The sequence below is a fragment of the Alosa sapidissima genome, chromosome 10, assembly GCF_018492685.1.
Source record: "Alosa sapidissima isolate fAloSap1 chromosome 10, fAloSap1.pri, whole genome shotgun sequence".
NCBI lineage: Eukaryota > Metazoa > Chordata > Actinopteri > Clupeiformes > Clupeidae > Alosa > Alosa sapidissima.
This window is the reverse complement of record NC_055966.1, coordinates 8,505,119-8,526,560: the sequence shown is the minus strand read 5'-3', so window position 1 is coordinate 8,526,560 and position 21,442 is coordinate 8,505,119. Positions and strand designations below refer to the sequence as shown.

Below are 21,442 nucleotides of genomic sequence, written 5' to 3'. Positions count from 1 at the left end.
TACTTTTAATATATAGGCTAGGCCTAGCTTCATTTGTAGTTAACAGCCATCTGAACAATTTTACTCTTGGTCATAACGTGATAAATGCCATTGGTTTTATAGGGCTACATTGGCAGATAAATTACAGGCTATTCCTATACTAGCTTGTAGCCTAGGCTACCACACAGGCTAAATGTCTGAGGAAATAGGGTAATACTCTGCTAGTGCACTAGCCTAATTAGAGTGGAGAAGACATGAAGTGGCTTTTCATGGTAGCTTACAGTAAATGGCAGCCCGAAGTTTCACTATGTCAGTACACTCACTGGTAGACTTCTCTCCCGGAATGGGTGTGCCAGTTTATCTATGAGCTGCACTTCGCAGACCACATGACCACGTAAGAGAAAAACAGGCAGGGCAAACTTCTCTCCTTACGGAAAAACAACGTTCTGTAAAGATATAAAGGTGAGTCAAAGTTTGACACCTTTTTTTTTTTTGACAAAATAGCCTAATCGACACTAGAAGATGTAAATGTATGCAATGGCTACGTTCGGTCTTTTAACAGACTATTTTTTAACACATTAAGGGGCGTTATCGTCATAAAAAAGTTTGTCTAGAAAATATTCGCTTTCTAAATAACTTTAATTTCGTCTGAGACATCGATTGAATAACGCTGCTGTACATAAGTTGTGTTGGAATACTTAACAGCCAAGGAAAGAGTTTTGTAGCCTAATGTTAACTTCGTGAAATATAACTGGGCCCTCTTCCGGGGTAAAGTAGGTTTGGTTCGAACGTGTGAGCAGCGCAAGAAAGGGGTGCCATCCAAACGTTAGATAAGCATTGTAGATTAGATAGGCTAGCTTTGTTGAAGAAATGGTACAAGTCCAGTAGCAGAATACTTTATGTATAATGATGATGTCTCCTGCAATACATTAAGCATTTTATGTTCTCATACATTAGTTACGTAAGTCATTAACCTACATGGTATGAAGTCATAAACTTTGGTCTCTAATGCCACTCAGGATTCATCATTGGAAGCTATATTTTGATATTCTAATCTAGAGCAGAAAAACGACCACTTTGCTGATGAGGAGTGAGACTCCCCTGCCACGGAAAAGACACTCCCCAGTCACCCAGGGGAGGAGTGCTGAAGTGGATAGCTGACATAATAACTGTTTCAGCACAAGTGGATGCTAGGTTAAATCAAATAAGCATGATCGCTTTCCACCATTTTCTTCCTTCTGAAGCTTTTCCCTTCCGTAGTCCCATTTTGTGGAGATTACTAATGACTTTCAGCGCTTTTTGGTTTTGAAGTGGGAATACAGGCAGGATGACAATATTCCTGTGATAACTTTAAATGTTGGTGTGTGCATGTACACATGCATCTACACTCACAGTCAGAGACACACACACACACCCACATTCACAGACATACAGTAGACGAACACATACACACACACACACACACACACACACTGCATGCTTTACATTTACATTACATATCTGTATACAACAATTGTATATGATCAAAAACTGTATAATCCTGAAAAATGAAGATATTATGCTCATTCAGCAAGCTAAACTAAAACCCTTGGGAACACTGAGTAGATTTGTTTAGAATGGCTGACAAAAGATTTTCCATTGTCTTGTTTCTATGGTTACTGTCTGAGGTGCTTTGGAAAATGTAGTCCTGCCCGGCAAGTTCAGCTACCTCAATTAATCATTCTCCACGCCCAGAGTTGCCCTGAGAAGGCAGTATTTATGTGCTAAAAGGATTCCTGTTTGAATATAAATACAATGTTTATATAATAATATTTTGCACTCATATCGTTGGCTGTGTGTATGTAACAAGATCATGAGGGCCACTGTGTTTTAGACGCAACTTTTAATATTTTACCTGGCACTGAGCTGGTAGCCTATTCATCCACTTACATAGGAATTGAGTAAAACTTATTTAAAACATTTATTAATTAAAAGAATGAGCAGTTGTGAGTCTTTGAATCAAACTTCAACTTACAAAAAGGTAAATGTTGTTTTCATGATTTATTATTTGATTTCTTACTAGACAGGCTCATTGTTTACCTCTTACCCATTACCTGTTGTTTGCCCAATTACTTAGACCTTACAGCAAGGCAGATTTTCCTTTGGTGGGATTTTCTTCACATTGTTGCCTCATAGCTCACCTGTGATACCTTTTTATCAGCTCACACAGCCAGCCCAGCTGGGTCTACGCACACTACGTCGTGTCCACGCAGAGCAGGCAACATACCAGGATACTAATATGTAAGTACACAGATTACCCATTTATTATAACAATTACATGACTGTAAGCATAATTTAGACAACCTATATAATTGTATTTATATATAGTTATATTACCCTATTTCGACTATTATACTACTTCCCACAGTCAAAAATAGAAATGTCCATAGCACAATTTTCATGTTTCTCTTCTGCAGAACCCCGACCCTATAGAGCAGATTCTACAAGATGGCCGATCAGCTGCAGCGCCTTGTGGCCGACAAGAAGAATGTGGTTGAGACCGTCATGGATGTGTTTGAGCAAGGGGCAGAGGTAGTGGCCAGCATTGCAGGAGACCTGTTCCCTGTCTTCGCTATAGCAGCACCCATTATTAGGCTGGCCCTGGACAACGTTGAGAGCAAAGAGGCAGAGTACATGAAGGAGCAGTTCCAGAAGGTACGGGACAGGCTAGAGGTGGCCTCCGAGGAGATCCAGCGCATCAATGAGGAGATCAAGAAGAGTGCGGCAGATGCTGCCTATTTCTCTGTGGAGGAGAATCTGACCAACCAGTTCCGTAAGTACATGGACATCCTCAATGCCAAGCCTAAATTCCGTGAGGTCAAGAAGAAGCTGTTCTTGGAGCACTTCAGCAAGACTGGAGGTGACAAAAACCTGATCACCCTATTCGGCGCTGTCACGGGAGATAACTTCTCTGGAGAGTCTGTGTTGGAGATCACACTGAACTACGAGCAGAAGGACCGTCGTGTCTTGGAGGACTTCTGTGCCAGGCTTAAAAAACTGTTCTGTGTTGGCCTGATTGCTTTAATGGGATACAGTGCGCTCAAGGGGAATGATGAGGAGGAGGATTTGCTTAGAGACTGGGGGGAGAAGATGAAGGTTGTTCAGAATAAAATGACCACCGTCATCGAGGACTGCATCAACAGCTTCCCAAAACAGGCCGAGATAGATGTCAAAAGAGTGGTCAGAGACAACTGCGACAAATCCAATAAAGAGCTGGCCGACACCATCGTGGAGACCCTGAAGAAGAAGTACGACTGGGTGCGCTGGTCAGTCCGTGTGTTCTGCTCCCCGTCCGGCCTGTTCACGAACAAGAAGGACTTCCAGTGCTTCACAGGCCGGAGCCGTTTTGCGGTACCCTCAGCAGACGACAAGCTGAACGTCATGGTCTCCTACAGCGCCTCTCCAGAGCCTCTGAACAAGGACCAGATCCAGCTGCTAATCACCAGTCAGAAGAAACCCACTATCACCGTGGTGGCGGAGTTGTTGTTTGATAAGGTGCCCGTCTGCGTGGTGCAAACCATAAAGACCACGTGCAAAGACGTGGTCTGCTCCTACAGCTTCTCAGAGGAATTGCACTATTGGGAGGAGCTGAAGAACTTCTATGTTTGTGTCCATTCTGCTTAATGGCAGTTTTGGAATTTCTTTTGAACTGAGACTCAATTACCTTTGACAAAATGGCTATATTCCGTTTAACTTTCTGACTTGCAATGTAAAAGCATACTAAGTGACCTTTTGAATATGACCAAATCCATTACAGCAGGAATACAATAGTTGCAATACACTTTTTGACATCACATTGCTGTATCTTTATACCAAAAAAATTGACACAATCTTTGACTGCAAATTGCATTTGAAGCCAATATAACTTCTTTCCAGTGTACGTTAAGTTATTAATCATAAGTGATGCGATCTAGGAAAACCCACCACATGGTGCAATTTTACCAACTTATGATTCTAATACCATCCTAGATGGGAGGATGGTATCCTGGATTTTGCTAGGAGACAATATCCAGAATGTTGCTAGGATGGTTTCAGAATCTTAAATTGGTGAAATTTCACTAGAGAGAGTAAAAAGGGATTTTTGAGTGCACCGTGTGGTGGGTTTTCCTAGATCGTATCACATATGTATAACTGTGTATGAATTATCAACTAATAAGTATGGGGAATGAATGAAAGAATGGATGGATATGCCTACACTCACATACTGTAGGGCTTATCTGCATGCCTTATGTGCCCACTGCAGTGTGATGAAACTGCTTTCGTACCTTATGCGCCGATGTGTCTTCCTACTGTTGTTTTACCTTTCCCTTGTCTCAAGCACCCGGCCACACACTTACCGCAGTCCCCATAGAATGGGCATGTTGGAACACATGAAGTATGCTAGTGACAGATGCCGTGTTTGTACAGGAATTCCTCACATAATTATGGATTTGTTCGGTCTTCCATGTGCTTTTTGGAAATTAAACATGGCGAAAAAGCATGTGCGAATAGGCACAATAGATTGCCATAAACAAATGTTAAATAAATGTTGTAACTAATCATATTGAACTTGAATCATATTTGTCATTACTGCCTAACACCTTTTTAACAACGTAAAGATACAGTATATTATGGGAAAAACTGGTGAAATAAAAATGCTGTACTCAAGCTTTCATTAGAAGAGTTGTCAGTTTACATATCTTTGTGTTCCTAAAAGCCATGAATGAGTGATTATCTTGTGTCTTGAGTGGTTCTTCTTTTGTCCAACAGATCACCAACACCACTGATTGACCACAAGTTGTATTGCTGAGGTTTCTGTAGTTTGTTCCACAATCAAATGCAGTTTTTTACACATCATTTTACATATTTTCACACCCTCTGTTATATGAATCATTTTTAATAAAGCCTTTAAGGTCTTACAAAATCTATACGCACAAATATTTTACACACACCCACATACAGTATGGGTATACAAGGAAAGTTACAGTGACAGGATATAATTACATGTGTAAATCTCCACATACTTCAAGATAACCTACTATCAGGAAATGAAAATGTATAAAGTATATATCAATAATAACAAGCACAAATACATTTATGATTAATTTAGTTGAATGATCAGTTTTCTGTCTCGTGTACATGCGTATATGCATTTTAGTGCCTATTTGACTCCTGAGTAGCTGTAGCAAGTTTGTGCTGGTAAAGCAAGATATGCATGTGGCCAAGAAGTAGGCGAAAACACCCACTGTCCCCTATAATTATGCAGCGGAACTGCTGGTTTGCAATGCTATATTGGGCTCAGATCCTGAGCCCAAACAGTGACAAAGACATGACTTAAGAAAGAGAAGAAATAGCAAAAGTATGATGTGGTACTATAATAAGCTTTATTATAAGCTTTATTATAGTCAGTCAGTCATTATCAATCACTTTTCTTCATTGCTAGGGGCCGTTTATGATCCACTCAGCAACATATCAAAAATATAGAAAATGACGTCATAAGACTGGCAGCCTTAACCCTCTTACCCCCCACAAGCACGCCATATGGCAACTGTGGCAAGGAAAAACTCCCATATTCCAGGAAGAAACCTTGAGCAGAACCTGACTTAATAGGGGGAGCCCATCTGCTTCTGGCTGGCTGCGCCCTCCAATAGCAGCAGATGTAGAATAATCTGAAAAAGTAGTCTACAGGATAAGATGAGTTAACTAAAAGCTTTCCTGTACAGGTATGTTTTCAGATCTTTTTTAAAAATTACTAACAACAACATGACTTTTTGCAGAAGGTAAAATTCCACACTTTCGGGGTCATTGTCGCAAAACTTACACTCACCCACCACAACATACAAATGTACAGTATAAATACTTCAAAGAAACTTGACAACAAAGTGACATGATCAATTTACATGTAGAATAAAGGGATAAACAAACAAACAAACAAAGCCAACAAAGGTCATTACTGTCACAGATCGTACACTTTCCTGTCAGTTCTATTGGCTAGATACAGTAAGTGGTACAAGAGACATCATTTTTTTGTTTTTCACCTGACAGATTTGATATGCAATGAGTGTACAGTACACTGATATTTGGGCCGGAAGGTATACTGTTTCTCAGTCATTTGTCTGTCTGTGTCTCCAAGCGTTCTGTCCCAAAGGGGATGAAGGAAATTCATCACCCTTGGTGCAGTTAATCACTACAAAGACTAGATGGACTGATTGGGTAATCAAAGACTGAGGGTCAAAGTTCAAGGTCACATGGGGTCCTACAGTACATGTCATACAGTGTTTGCGCAATATCTTGCAAGGGGGCTGAAGGATCTTCATCAAACTTTGCACAGTCAATCACTACAAAGGTTATATGGACCAGCCTCCAACACCACTTCCAGCAGGAACCTACTCTTCCAAGGAGGTCTCTTATCCAAGTACTAACTACGCCTTCTTAGCTTCAGTAATTCAGCAAAGTCAGGGTATCTGCTGGTCTGGCTGCTGGCTAAAAATAAAAGGAGAAAGGCATATATGATTCTAACTGTCTCACTGAATTGCATTATGCACACTCAATTCTCACTGGTATCTGCTAGACAACAAGTACCAAAACATGATTAGTTCATAGATGTCACATGTAAAATACATTTTATACAACCCCACCTCCATCTTGCCCGTTCATAATTCTGAGAAATTCTTGAATTGTGTGTGTGTGTGTGTGTGTGTGTGTGTGTGTGTGCATGTGTGTTCTTGTGTGTGTGCACCTGTGTGTGTGCATGTGCATGCATGCGTACATACAGTATGTCTACTGCGTGTGTATGTGTCATACGTATGATTATTGTGAATATGTGTGAGTGTGTATCTGTTTATGCACATGTGTGCATACGGAATGGGTTAACATGGCCCCTGGAGGCAAACATATGCAAAAAATTGGTCATCCTAGGCCCTACGGTTCTCAAGATATTCACAGAAAACTCTGTTTGTGTACAGTCACTAAATTTACACATACATTGATTTATTGTATGGCCCCCCATGAATGAAAGTCCACGAAACATGCATTCAGAGGGTGTCATAATAATCCTACACTTTCAATTTCGTGCAGTTATGACCATGTCAGCCAGAGATATTGGAATTACAACACCTAATTTTTGCTTTTTCATTTTTAACTAGGTGGCGCTATACATGAAATGAGTGGTTATGGGATGGGTTGATATGGCCCCTTAAGACCAACATACTAAAAAAGGTGGTCCTCCTAGGCCCTACAATTCTCGAGATATTCACAGAAAACTGTGTCTGCCCTACCCTCCTGTCGGGGGTCCACTCCGGCGGGCGGGGGGCAGGGGGTGTGTGTGTGTGGGGGGTGGGGTGGGGACGATGGATCAAAACGAAAAACAATGGTTCCATGCTATCCTTGTCGGGCTACATGCCTACCAAGTTTTTTGCACCCTGGTCTTTCAGTGTCCCGGGAATCCTTGACTGAAAATTCGCTGTGCGGCGGTCATAATAACATAATAATGGATGGGCCCATTGATGGTCTACTTGAATCATTACATGTTCTTGATTAACTCTGTTTTATGTCCCCTTTCAATATCGTGAATAGTAAATATGTAGCCTAGGCTACAATCATTTTGCAATGATAGACTGTTTAACACGGAGATTATTTTAGGCCTAATTAGGCTACTACTTTGGATAGTCGGTTTATCGAGGCATTGCCCTGGTTTATCGAGGAACAACACCTGCTGATTGTAGACTTTGTCTTGGACCTGATCAAGGATTGTCTCCATAGCAACTTGCTGTGTCTCGCCTTCGCCACTTTGTACCCCCAGTCTGACAAGCGGGTCTGTGTCCAAAGCCGAAAATGGCTGCAGGACCGGATGGCTGCTTGCTTGCGCTGGACTCCCTCCACCCCCCACTCCCCTCCCCTGTTGCAAGCCGTGTATTTTTCATGCTGTAAAGTGTACTGACTATGTGCTTATGTTGCTGAGGTGTTTTTCCCTGTTCCCACACTGTACTCCCCATAAGAGCATAGTATGGGGGTTGCTTTTTTCTCCTCACCTCTCCTCTTGTTATGCTGTATTTTCTCCATGTACTGCATTTCGTTGTCTCTGTACTTGTACTCTGCACAATGACAATAAAGTTGAATCTAAACTAATCTATTTTACTTTTATTCTTAAATACTTGGTTGACCCACCTCCTGACATGACAATGTTACAATGCTCATTGTCTTCCTACAATAAATATTAGCGTGCAGAGTGAACTACAGATATAAGTTAGCTGGGAGAAAATGTCTTGATCAAAAAGTCTAAAGCAGGAAGTTTTACCGTGAAAGTAGAGCCTATAAAAAGGATTAGAAAGACTAGTTTGCGTTCATCTTAGCCGGTTTCACAGATGCAAAGCCTATGTGTATGATCTGCAATGACGCTGTCGCTGTTTGAAAGGACGGCACTAAAAGACGAAGCAGCACCTTCAACGTGGCCTATCTGCTCCAGACAGAGGCACGAAAGCGCAACATGCGCTGGCAGAGGATCAAGGATCAAAGGACCGGATCATATTAGTTTAAGCACACATGGTCTGATTGGTAAATAGGCTATTTGTAAATGATTTTTTTTTTTAAATCGGACTACATGTATAATCTGGCGGGCCAAATAATAGACCCATGGCCTAGATACTCTAGCTTATGCAGACAGCAGTCAAGTTCACATGGGGTCCTCCATGTGATAGTGTTTGGGTGGTATCTCTCAAGTAGCTTGATGGATCTTCATTAAACCCTGAATACCAATCACTACAAGGGCTAGATGCACCGATTAGGTTGTGGGGTCAGGGTTGTGAGGTCAAAGGTCAAGGTCACATATTATCAGAGGTCATGTTCACTGCAGAGCATAGGAAGTTAAAGCAGGCAGAGGTATACCTGTATGTTGTTTTTTTTTTTTTTTGTAATTTTGATGATTTTATGACAATGTCAGCATGGATTTCATGGCCTGTTAAGGCTCGTCCAGTTTTGTTATCAACAGTGAAAATCTGATTTATCTATGCTTAAAGACTTGTCCTCAAAGACCCACTACGAACTACACTATTTTTGGTTTGTTCGTAAATGTAGACACTGCAAACCTAAATAGAGGATTTGTGCATACTTTGTGGATTGGTTATTCGTTCATCCTAATGGTATATCCTCTTACAAAATTATTTTCTCATTTGGCACATCACGTTTCGACCTTGCGGTCTTCCTCAGATTCACAGAAGTGTGAATCATATTAGTTGGAACTTGGAACACTTGAAGATTGCTCATGCTAATGAGTCATTCAGTGAGGGGAATTTCTGAAGTGTCTCAGATAGGCCTATTGTTGTTGCTACACTACTGAAAATCATAATTTGTAACATCAGCCAAGTGTCTACTTTATATGAAAAAGAGAAGAGCTATTTACACTGTAACCCAATGTCTCATTAGGCCCAGGTTGCTGTTGCAGAGTGGGGATTTTTTTCATTGTGCGGCTCTATAGAGTGGTGTGGAATATTTTTTGTGGCTCTTAATGCTGAACTGGTTAGCTACCCCTGAAATACATTGTTTAAGTATTTGTCACCTCTTATGGATCACTTAAACACTACTATGGTGTTCCTCAGGGATCTATTTTGGGCCCGTGTATTTTTTTAGAATAGGTATTTTTGTTATTTTCTTAAACAACAGATTCGCTTTACAAGACGTTAAACCTTGATCCTAGATGTTCGGAGAGCCTTTAGACCCTTGAATTAAGGGGATTCGCTATGTTTTAAGAATTAAGCTATTAATGTAACACCATGCAATAAAGACTGGCAACACCGTAGTATTACAGAGTCAAATATATTGTCTTAATAGTATCATTGTTTTTAGAAGATTAAACACTATGGAAAAGACTGAATTGTTTTTTTTTATCTCCTGTAACACTGCCTTTTGCATTTGAATGGAAAGTTACATAGAAAATGTCTATGACCTACAGAAAATAAATGACTGCTGCTCTAGTTACTATCTGAGGGCTCTTGGGAAAGGCTTGAACATACTGCAGTGGTGAATAGCTTAAGAAATGCTTTTAATCAGACCCAAAATTACTCTTCCATAAATATGATTTGCCCAAACAACCCTGCATTGAGTCCGGCCCATCAGGTGACCTCAGGAACGCAGAAAAACATCACGTGGCAATGGGACGATATGCTCGAGATGCAGGGATGCATTGTGCTGCTGCTTGTCACCTCCATGTTACCCTGTTACCTAGTTTCTAATGGTTTCTATGACAATGATGCTATTTGGTCTACACAGACTCACAATAACAAAAAAGCTGAATATTACATTTATCAGATAATTGTTGAATGTGGTTTGTCAGTAACGTATTTGTGCTATAACAAAATAACCCAATGACCCAGTAGGAGGCTGCTAGAATTCTGAGGCACATCATGAACCTAAAATGCTGTGTATAACAAGTTTACTGCATGTAAGTATGACATATTGAGTTTCCTCTGCAAGGAACCTATTTGCCTGATTGCCACATAACCTAATGAAAACACTAAAGCATTCTCCTTGTTACAGTATGCATTCAAAGAATGCCTAAGACAGGGGGAAAACGCAAGGTTTCTTTAAAGTATTCATCAACATTATTGGCAATGTTAGAAAATAATTAAACTTTTCATACTTTGTCAACATTGGGCTATATTATTTCTGGACAAACACTATATGTGTCCAATGAGACATACCATACCTTTTCAACTCACAGATGGTAAGCATTTATAACTTTTCGTCTAATTTGTAGTTGTTTAACAGCCGTTCGTTGGTACTTAATTTATTACGTAAAAGCTATGTTTGTTCTCCTGCACTCTCCCATAGACTGGATAACATCTATAATATCTATAACATCTACATTTACATTTTTTCATTTAGCTGATGCTTTTATCCATATACAATTTACAAATATGTTGACACTAACTCTTCCTACAGATTGCAGGGTTGTGGTTTATGTTTAAGGTTATTGCCATTATTCTGTATTTTGTAAAATGTTTATTTAGTCTATTATATTTGTATTTTTGATAAGGCTTCATGTAATAGAGTAATGATTACTGATATCATTGTAAGTCGCTTCAGACAAAAGCGTCTGCTAAGAACCGTAAGCATAAGCATGTGTTTGTGGTTTGCTTGATTTTTTTCCATTTCCATTTCTTTGTACCTCTTCCTTCTGACTGAAGTTTTTGGGCACACCCACAAAAAATGTGTGTGTGTGTGTGTGTGAGTGAATGAGTGAGTGAGTGTGTGTGTGTGTGTGAAAGAGAGGTGGTTGTGTGTGTGTGTATTTGTTGTATTTTTTGATAACTAACAGACAATTTACTTGAATGACTATTTTGCATTTTTCTATGCATTAGTTTGATTTCTCTTACTCTGTGAAGTTGAGCTGGCTATGAGTCGAAGAATGTCATCACTAGTATTGATGGGCCATCTTTATCAAGTTGGCTATGTGACAATAAAATTGAACTTGAGATGACCTGCAGAGGGCACCTGACTACAAAGTTAGAGAAGAATGTGTCACTTCGGGGGCAGCCGTGGCCTACTGGTTAGCACTTTGGACTTGTAACCGGAGGGTTGCCGGTTCGAACCCTGACCAGTAGGAAGCGGTTGAAGTGCCCTTGATCAAGGCACCTTACCCCGAGTGCCCTTGATCAAGGCACTGCCCCGAGCACCGCTGTTGTAGCAGGCAGCTCACTGTGCCGGGATTAGTGTGTGCTTCACCTCACTGTGTGCTGAGTGTGTTTCACTAATTCACGAATTGGGATAAATGTAGAGACCAAATTTCCCTCACGGGATCAAAAGAGTATATATACTTATACTTATGTTTAAACCACTAAACATGTCATTCCCAGAGACATAAAAACAAATGGCATCAGTTAGTGTAACGGATGCCAGCTAGCTTAGCTGTGCTTGTGGAACGTTGGTAAACCCCCCACTCACTCCCTGACGCCTCAAGAGTGCTGCTGGCATGCGAGCCAGTAGCCTGGGCTATTGGCTCAATTGTTAGCGCGCTCGCCTCTGGATCCGAGGTGCTGCTGTTTGCGGGTTCGAGTCCGGGCGTGTGCAGGGCTGAATCGCGCAGGTTCAACACAATGCAGGTTATCGCGCAGGTTCAACACAACGCAGGTTACATTAGCATATGTTGCAGTGGATTCATTGGAGTTCATTGTAGTCAACCAAAAACTGACAAGTCAAGCCCATTTCTAGTCAGTAAAAGCTATGACCCTTGGGGCCTTGTGATCTCAACTGGCACAATTCAGTGGCATAAAAATCAGTTTTCAATTTTGTTCTACCAAAAGAAAGACACATAAATGAGTAGATGTGTCCAAACTGTGTTTATCCACTTATAGAAAGCATGCCGCTCTTAAACAATTCTAAATTAAGCTTATATCGCTTTACAATTGTTTATAGTTTCATTGTTGAACCTGGACCTTTCACCTTCCCAGGCGAATGCTGTTGCCAGCCGACAGAATGAAGGAGGAGGAAAGACGTTGACGAATGTCCTCCGACTTTCCTGTACCGCTGCAAGGCACCGCAACACCTGGTTGTGCCGCCAGGTGTAGTGGACTTGAGTGAGGCTGGTCTTGCAACCCACCAGGATGTGATTTAAACATAAACACAAACAAACGTGATCTCCTACACAATCACTGACTGCACCTTTAAGGAGTGTTATAGGAATTGTCCTCATTGTCAGAGTAAATAAAACACTATGCCTACTTCAAACCCCATCAAACATCATCATAAAATACACCAGTGTTGCTGTCAGAGACTTACTGTATGTTTGTCACCTGATGATTCATACACCACAGAATGCTCTCCTCTTATGCACACCTAACAATGTGTGAGACAAACAGTTGACAAGCCCATCTCCAATAAAAGCCTTTTAAAAACACAGACATAATTGTGTGCTTTGCTTAATCCTATCTTTGTCTGATTCAGTTGCCTTTACATGAGGATGACATCAGAAAAAATATGCAGAGGTCACATTTTTTCAGAGCTGTACAGTATATACTGTGCTTTAGAGGATCCCATATGTCTGTCATTCGCTTTAAAATAATATCTGTGCTTGTAATGCATAGCATTGTAGCATTGGCAATACCCAATCATTTTTCCTGTTCCTGTACATCTCATGTCAGAGGTACTTCATCTTTACTTCTTATCTCTCATATCTTTTACAAGATTAAGCACCAGCTCTGCCATCTTGTGGAGAGGACTAAGACTTTCAAATGGAGTGTGTTCGGCATTCGTCATCTGGTGAAATGTTGCCACTTGCTGGGTGAAGGAAATTATGATGAGAAAAAAAAAAATGAACTGACAAAAAAGAATGTCAGAATGTTCCCCATTTATTGAACCAACATACATGTTCTTTATGGGATGATCGGCTTGATTCAATCAATGACTAATCACCAGTGGCATCACATGAAGTCTTCTTCCATTAAACATTAGGTTTTGCATGCTGTCTCATGGTTTTAATGACAAATAATCAAGACTATTGTTGTGCACAAAGTAAAGTATGCAGGCATGTGTGCTTTAAGTTTCAAAGCGTTTTTTCTTTTAATTCCATTCAACTGATGCCCCCAAGTCAGTCTTATTTTGCCTATAACAGAGAATGTCTGACATGTTATGGCTTAAATGTTCAATAAAACAATTACCGAAATGAAAAAGGTTTTGTGGATTACACAAGATTTACGTGCTATAGGTAGAATTGTAATACAGTTCATTGAGTAAAACCATTGCATTGAAAATATCCAAATTGAATTCACAATGTCTTTGCATTACTGTAAGTCTATTAGTAAGTCAGAAAAAAATTGATTTAGTAAAATAACCAGATTTTAACCTATCTCCAAATGCAAACAACACACAAGTCCGAGTCCAAGTCCCTTTCATCGGTACCTAAGTTCAAGTCAAGTCATGAGTCCTTAAAATTAGGGCTCAGGTTGGAGCCGACGCAGCCAACACTACGGTTTAGTCCGACGCCGTGAGTCAAGTACAACAGGTTTAAGTTTATTTAGGCCAATCACCCTTTTTATGAGATCAAAGCCAGGAAAATCCATAGCAATGACTCCAAAACAAGGTATGTTTTTCAGATTATCGTCCTTTAGATATTCATTTAACCAAGGGTTAATTTCTTCAGCTATTACTTTTGGTGTTAAAGTCAGCGCGTATTTAGGAAGGCCCGTGCCACTAGAGTAAGTCAGAATTACCTCACCCTTACCACACATCTCCCCAGCCTCTTTCAAATGGTTCCTAATTTTCTCCTTTTTCTTATCTATTGTACTGACCTTATAATCCCCGCTCGCATCAGTACCATGAATTGGAATACCTAGGTTAAACTTTCCTTTCTGTATGAAAACAATCTTGCCTCTAACGTCGCCCATACTTGGTACATTTGACTCATCCCATGTCTCAACACCTGGATTATCTCTAAGGAAACTTTCAATAAGCTTTTTAGCATCCTGTTTATGATTCGGTGTTACATTTTCTAGTTTTACCCTTACAAGAATGGCCTCACTGACATAGTCCTTCAGAAATGTCTGGATAATGCTAAGCACTTCAGGTAACGTTATATGCTGTAAAAAGCATCCATGTACAAGCTTGAGCTTTTTTTTACACATCTTGACCCTAAGATCCAGATAACGTATGCCTGCCTTGAGCTGATCTTCCAATGACCAGGCCTGGCATTCTACAAAAGAGCCCCAATGAAGGGCCATGGTGTCATGGGTGCCAGGGATGGTGATGTCAGAGATGAACTTGTTGTTGTCAATTGATTTCATCCAGCCAATGTCATACAGTTCTGGAAGGTTGAGATCCGCTGCATCATTAAATGATTGGTCCTTCTGACTGCGGCTCAAGTCCTGAAATGCTCTGTACAGGATTAAACAATTGGTGTTTTGACATAATGACATAAATTCATATGCATTGTGCTCTCAAGTTAATAATGTCAACAAATAACAGACATTTCCTATAAACCCATAAACGTATTTGCTAGAATGTATAAATGCATACGGTATGCTTTGCACTTATTTGTCATACTTACACGAGCAGTAAAGCAAAAAGGGCTGTCTGGAGGAAGCTGCTTTTCATGTCTGGGCTAAATTCACAAAGAAATCTGTGATAAATGGCTTATGAACAGTGTTGGGATAGATAGTTATTAAACTGAAAAGATGCTAGATGCCATTATCAGGGTCCAAGCAAATGCAAAACACAAAGAATTACCAATGCAAGCCTTGAACCCCAAGTCTTCTGTGTGAGATTCAAGTGGATTTACCAAGTGAGCTATGGCAAAGTCTGTGGCAGCTGAATGGTTGAGACTATAGAAAATACGACATACATTTAATGTGTGATTTTTGCAAAATGAGACAATGCTTCTCTGCTTGGATCCACAATAATAGGCACAAAAATAATAGGGTCCCTGCAGCTTTACTGTACATTTTGGACCCCTAATGAGATTACTCTTTACTTCTTTTGAAAAGTTACTTTACCACTCATTACTTTGGTTGCTTTCATACAAATACCCAAATGTACCACATATATATAAGAAATATAAACATATAATAGCCTGGGTGTTCCCATGCTGCCTTGCGCGCGATTTGATTCACGCTGCTAAGGCAGCCTGGAGACCATGGAGCAAATTTTCGCCTAAGATAGGGAACCAATCACAGAACAGGGGGGAAAGCAAGACGATGATGAGCTATGCACAGACGCATTTGATAGACATCCGTGGCACCCAATAAATGGATCTGGGCATTTTTTTCAAATACGATTAAATGAACGTTTGGTTCCCAGACCACGTCTCATTGAAAAGTGATGGCGCTAGCCAGGCTAAACATATAACATGTATACAATATAAATACAGTCCTTTCATCAGGCCATGTCTGACTGCTGATAAAAATGTAACATGCAAACTTTGCCCAGAACCAGAAATATCTTTTTTTAAATGTCAAATTTTAATTTACATCAGCAGGAAAGGATGTTTCAGCAGTCCTGTCCATATACCTGTAGTTACTTAAATTTGAACTGTAATGATTTACTTTACGTCATTATACAGAAAAGTAATGAAATTATAACACATTTTGTAAAAAGACAAATGAGGTAAAGATCATTCATACTGTTGTAATTACGCTTAGAATTTATATTTTAATAAGTTAAACTGTAGATTAATGTAATGTAATAGAAATCAATGTAATGTGGGTGTACTTACCATACAAAATGTAATGCATTTTTACATATGAATGTAATTTAGGTGTAAATCTAGCATACAAAAGATATAAGAGAAAAGCTTACGTGGTCTTCGTACCATAGGTGAGGCAACTTTTGAATGCTGTGCAGTTCTGCAGTGCTGTGCTGATACCAACAGTGAACACCATCATCTTATACTTTTTGATAAAAGGTGTGTCCAGTTGGGCTGATTTGTTATCAAGCTGAATGTAGGCTGTTCTTGTAGGGTGCTCTCATGTTACTGGCCCACCCATCTCAGAGGGAAAGTGATGTGAAAAAAAAAAACACTTAGGAACAAAACTAGATGTACCGCAAAGCAGTACAAAATATGACCGCCGCTCAGTCCTGCACATTCTCTCCGCAAAAATAAATCACACTTGTCAATTTGTCTCCATCTCCTACTCCATCCCCTTCTCTTGCAACTTTTGTGTATGTGAATGAGGGTGTGTATGTGTGCAATTGCTTGCTTTTGTGTATAGATGTGCTTCCCTGTGTGTGAGTTTTTGCTTGTGAGTGTGTGTGGGGGGTAATGGTGTGTGTGTGTGTGTGTGTACGTGTGTCTGCTTGCCTGCTTGTGTGTGTGTGTGTGTGTTTTATATGTTTGTGTGTGTGTGTTCGCTTGTGAGTGTGTGTGTGGGGGGGTAATGGGGTGTGTGTGTGTGTGTGTGTCTGCTTGCCTGCATGTGTGTGTGTGTTTCATATGTCTGTGTGTGCGTGTGTGTTCGCTTGTGAGTGTGTGTGTGTAGGGGTAATGGTGTGTGTGTGTGTGTGCTTATGTCTGCTTGTGTGTGTTTTTATGTGTGTGCGTGTGTGTGTGTGTGCATATGTCTGTGTGTGTGCGTGTCAGTGCATGTGTGCATGCACGGGTGTGTGTGCGTGCGTGTGAGTCTGTGTATGCGCATGTGTGCATGTGTGCATGTGCGTGCATATGCCATATGTCTGCTGTGCGTGTATGTGGGTGGGTGTGTCTTTATGTGTGCGTCTTTATGTGTGTCTGTGTGTGTATGTGTGTGTGTGTGCATGCGTGTGCATAACTGTGTGTGTGTGTGTTTGTGCATGCGTACGTGTACATGTTTGTGTTTATGTGTGTGTGTGCGTGCATGTGCTTGTGTGTGTGTACCTGTGTGTGTGCATGTGCGTATGTGCGTGTATATGCCATATGTCTAGTGTGTGTATATGTGTGTGCATGCACGCATGCAAACACACACACATAAACACACACACACATACACACATGGGTCATTCCACATCAATTCAACCAGGGCCCACGCCAGGGCTTAAAATTCATTTTTCAAAATGGGGGGGAATTCCCCCCTTAGGTTATTCATGTAGGGGGGATTTACACAATTTGGGGGGGAGGGGGGGTCGATTCTGATACCAAGTCAAGAATTGCAATTTCAATACTTCAATACTTTTTTTTAAAAAGTGTTTGATTTTGGGGCCCCCACCACCCTGACGTCATCAGTAATATATACTGTAGTGGGATCATTCACAACAGTGGACATCCTAGATTCTGCTTGACTCTCTCCACACACACAAACACACACTGAAAATGATAGCTTATGTGATATGTTTCTATCATATATTTTTGAATTCATATAGAGTGTATTTATTTAATAATGCATTTTTTAAAGTATAGCATTTTACTAGTAATTACTAGTAGCTAAACATATTTAGTAATTTGAATGCCTCATATTGACGTTTAACCTATAACACTTAGGCATATCTTTAATGTGGTGTGTAGGTCCAATTGAGTGCACATTGCTGATGAGTAGGTGTAATTGAGTGCCTGTCACTTTAAGAAAATACGTGAGAGTAATTCTATGGAGTAATTAGCCCCCCTTCAACCTGACCGGTTTTAGGCTATAGTCGCTAGTGAATAAAAGTTGTGCATAGTGCGGTATGTGTATGCAAATCATTATGTTTTCTATGTCATTAGATACAATAAATGTTCAAAAAACTAACATGTCGAAGACAATCTTTCTGGGATCAAGTGTTGACGTGACCTGAGCTAGCAGGATAGTTACCAAGGAGCTCTTTCCAGATGTAAAAGTTTGCCATGGTAGCGTAGCCTATTTGCGTAAGCGCAAAGTGGTTCTCTCTCTCTCTCTCTCTCTCTCTCTCTCTCTCCGTGTGTGTGTGTGCGTCTGCATGAAGCTATGTTCAATTCAACTCGGTAGTTGATCAGTCCGGTCAATAGCACCGCATTCACGCCACTTAATGATTAGGCTATATTAACGTCATCAGACAGGCTGTAAAAGTGTATGCGGGAATTTCTCGCATTATGATGGCTAGAGTTGCGGGACTTGAACAAATTATGCGCAATACCCGCAATCCCGCAGTGAAATTTAAGCCCTGCACGCACTTAGGTCTCAAAAAATTCTGAAAAAATTACCAGGTGTACCTATGTTACCCAGGAGACACACTGTAAAGTTACTCTTATGTAAGATCAATACTTTCCAAGATACAGCCAGTTTTACAGGGGGAGGGGGGTGTCGATTTTGTTCGGGCTCTTTTTTTTGTCAAAGTTCACAAGCCCACAGCGCAAGAACATAACATATCTTACATAAGAGTAATCTCCTGGGTAACATAGGTACACACCTGGTAATTTTTTCAGAATTTTTTGAGACCTAAGTGCGTGGGCCCTGGTTGAACTGACGTGGAATGACCCACATAAACGCACACACACACACACACACACACACACAGACACACGCACACAGAGTAGACATGTAGGCATACGTACGCACTCACGTACATGCACACACACAGGAACGCACATACACGCGCACACACATAAACACAATCACGTACATGCAAGCATGCACAAACACACCCACACGCACACACACAAGCACACACACACACACACACACACATTACTGTACCATTACCCCACACACACACACTCACAAGCAAAAACACACTAATACAGAAGCACACATACAGTATAAACAAAAGCAAACGCACACTTGCACACACTCATTTACATGCACAAAAGAGTAGGGAGAGAATGTGCAGGACTGATCAGTGGTCATATTTTGTACATATTTTTCCGGTTGTAGATTAAATGGCATTCAACTTGAAAGCGTTTTATTTGGCCTCCCACAAACGGTTACTTTTATCAGATGTCCACTGTACACTTCTAGTCAAATAGGGAGTAATAAACCATTCATGGAACAAGGCTGTAAGATAAAGCCTGTTCAGGCTGTTTGCAGCTACTTTGCATTGCTTTTTTTCATCGGTCAGTGGAAGCTATTTTGTTTGCATGTCATGCTACTACTAAGTTGCATAAATAATAAGAATAAATAAAGCTCCACAACGTTTTCTTCAATGATTTTTACTGATCCATAAAACATGCCTGTCCAGTTCTTTCACTCATTACATTGTTGCTCATTCTTTTTTCTCGTAAAACTATAAAAATAAACAGAAAGACATCAAATTACCATAATGTCAAATTACTATCTCATCAACATGTGTTTTAAGTGTATTTTTCATATCACAAGCAACATGCTATCGTAACACCCCCAATTATCACCACTTTTGTTCAGAAATTCTATAACAACGATGTTTTTTAACACTTCAAAATAACATTTGCTAAATAAACCTGACATTTTTCAGTAGCCATAGGTGTGTAGATTTGAACAAAATCTGGTTTGTTTGTTAACGGGAGCATTAACTGCCTGAAATATCCGATTTTGTTTACCACGCTCGGAGTTATAGCAGAGAGGGTTCAAGCGGAGCTAGTAATCAAGGATCTTTGGTTATAGTGCTGGCCTGATGGGTCGCCTATTTACACCGTTTCAACGGCACATGAACGGTTAGACCGAGAATTCTCGTCGTGAAATTAAAATTCCACTGGAGCTCCAAGCGGTTGTGTACACGCAGCCTTACAACGCTGTCTACAGCTCTTTGAGTCACGGTAAAATGTCATGTTTGGTACATAGCTAATTCATAGCTGCCAACTCTCACGCATTGGCCGTGAGACACACGCATTTGATTAGTTTCACACACTCACACGCCACACCCACGATTTCTCACGCTGAAGTGTCAACCCGGTCGGTCAGATGCCTGAAAAATGAGTTTAGCCTATAGATCTACCTGTTGAGCCACGGTTATGCTTTCAGAGACGGTGAGAGGGTTCGAGAGCACCCTGTGGAATTTTCTAAATTTTCTCTCATTTGCGATGCTACTTCAAAAGCCATCCCAGGCGCATTCCCCCGGCTTCAGGTAGGCCTATGCTTTGAGTATTTTTCACGCTGAAGTGTCAACGTGGTAGGTCAAATACCTGGCAGATGAGGTTCAACTAAACTAAACCTATACATGATATCACACATCATGTGAACGAGCGGAATCTAAGCTTTCCAATGATATTAGCGCCAAGTTGCTGTGATAAATGGTTCGCGAGAAAATTATCATTGAACCGACGTGCAATTTAGGCTAATCATATTTGCATTTTGCACACAGTGCACACCCATTACTCTCGGTTGTAATATCTCACTAACCCTTCACACAACATGTGGCAAACCTAATATCACAATAAACAGCAAACCGTACCGAATAAGAGGATATAAAGCATGCCTCTGTTTTTTATAATGTATTCTAATGTAAACTATTTGTCAGTAGGCCTACATACATTTTTGTAAATTGCTCAGTAGATTATCCCACTATCATGGTTCTTATATTGTCAGGTTCCAGCCAATCCCACTTACACAGGTAAATGAATATATTTATATTGCCATGCTTTCTAGTGACATTAATGCAAAAATATAAAGAAAATCAAATAAGGAGACACAAATATTGATATAAAGCCTGACATAAGCCATATGCAAACATTCACATCATGCAGATATGGGTACATCCTGAAAAAGGAATAGCCTGTAGGCTATGGCCATTACAATGACCAATATATTATCTTAAATGAACTAGCTGAAAAACACAGGTGACCACTTCTGCATAATTTCATGGAGTGCTGAACATTTCTGAACTGTGAAATGGACCATATGTTTTTGTGGTTGTGAACTTATTGCAATATCACCATAACTATTCCACCTGTGTATGCATGGTTATAATTCTGAAGTGCAAAATAGCTTAGGCTACAGCACAAATATTTCCATAAAAATAAGCAAGTCTGACCTCTGAATTTATTTTTAAAAGTGCACCAGATTGATGCATTTAAAAGTTAAAATATACAAACATTTCTTAAATTCTTACAAAACACCTACCCACT

The 21,442-nt window shown here is 40.3% G+C and overlaps 2 protein-coding genes and 2 long non-coding RNA genes across 5 annotated transcripts in view; 2 read left to right on the top strand and 2 right to left on the bottom strand.

The window, feature by feature from the left end:
• Window positions 1–4,678, top strand: part of LOC121721234 — a 28,583-nt gene extending 23,905 nt beyond the window's left edge. Inside the window, exon 2 of the long non-coding RNA XR_006034768.1 lies at window positions 3,906–4,678. This is a non-coding gene — a long non-coding RNA (uncharacterized LOC121721234). The remainder of the gene's footprint in view (window positions 1–3,905) is intronic.
• Window positions 308–4,561, top strand: rpz4 (rapunzel 4). Its single transcript, XM_042107977.1, has 3 exons — window positions 308–441; window positions 2,180–2,259; window positions 2,436–4,561. The coding sequence occupies exon 3, from the start codon at window positions 2,467–2,469 to the stop codon at window positions 3,640–3,642; it is 1,176 nt and encodes a 391-aa protein (XP_041963911.1). The 5' UTR covers window positions 308–441; window positions 2,180–2,259; window positions 2,436–2,466; the 3' UTR covers window positions 3,643–4,561.
• Window positions 1,427–18,966, bottom strand: LOC121721233. Its single transcript, XR_006034767.1, has 3 exons — window positions 18,892–18,966; window positions 10,918–10,920; window positions 1,427–1,451 (listed from the first exon to the last, which is right to left on the bottom strand). It is a non-coding gene; the product is annotated as an uncharacterized LOC121721233 (long non-coding RNA).
• LOC121721228 (1-phosphatidylinositol phosphodiesterase-like) lies at window positions 13,322–16,554 on the bottom strand. Of its 2 annotated transcripts, none has more exons than XM_042107978.1 (4): window positions 16,279–16,554; window positions 15,032–15,085; window positions 13,979–14,859; window positions 13,322–13,947 (listed from the first exon to the last, which is right to left on the bottom strand). In XM_042107978.1, exons 1-4 carry the CDS (start codon window positions 16,362–16,364, stop codon window positions 13,904–13,906), a joined length of 1,065 nt encoding a protein of 354 aa, XP_041963912.1. In that variant the 5' UTR covers window positions 16,365–16,554; the 3' UTR covers window positions 13,322–13,903. The 2 variants fall into 2 exon arrangements, with proteins under 2 accessions (XP_041963912.1, XP_041963913.1); XM_042107979.1 differs by having other exon boundaries at window positions 13,322–13,950; window positions 13,982–14,859.
• Window positions 18,967–21,442: the final 2,476 nt, after the last annotated feature.

Bases quoted from the DNA above. Each gene is read 5' to 3' on its own strand.
- rpz4 (XM_042107977.1), top strand. From the start codon at position 2,467: ATGGCCGATCAGCTGCAGCGCCTTGTGGCCGACAAGAAGAATGTGGTT.
- LOC121721228 (XM_042107978.1), bottom strand. From the start codon at position 16,364: ATGATGGTGTTCACTGTTGGTATCAGCACAGCACTGCAGAACTGCACA. The intron at 15,086-16,278 runs GTAAGCTTTTCT...TTGTGAATTTAG, and splicing joins ACCTATGGTACGAAGACCAC to CCCAGACATGAAAAGCAGCT. The intron at 13,948-13,978 runs ACTCACGGCGTC...ACCGTAGTGTTG, and splicing joins ACTTAAACCTGTTGTACTTG to GCTGCGTCGGCTCCAACCTG.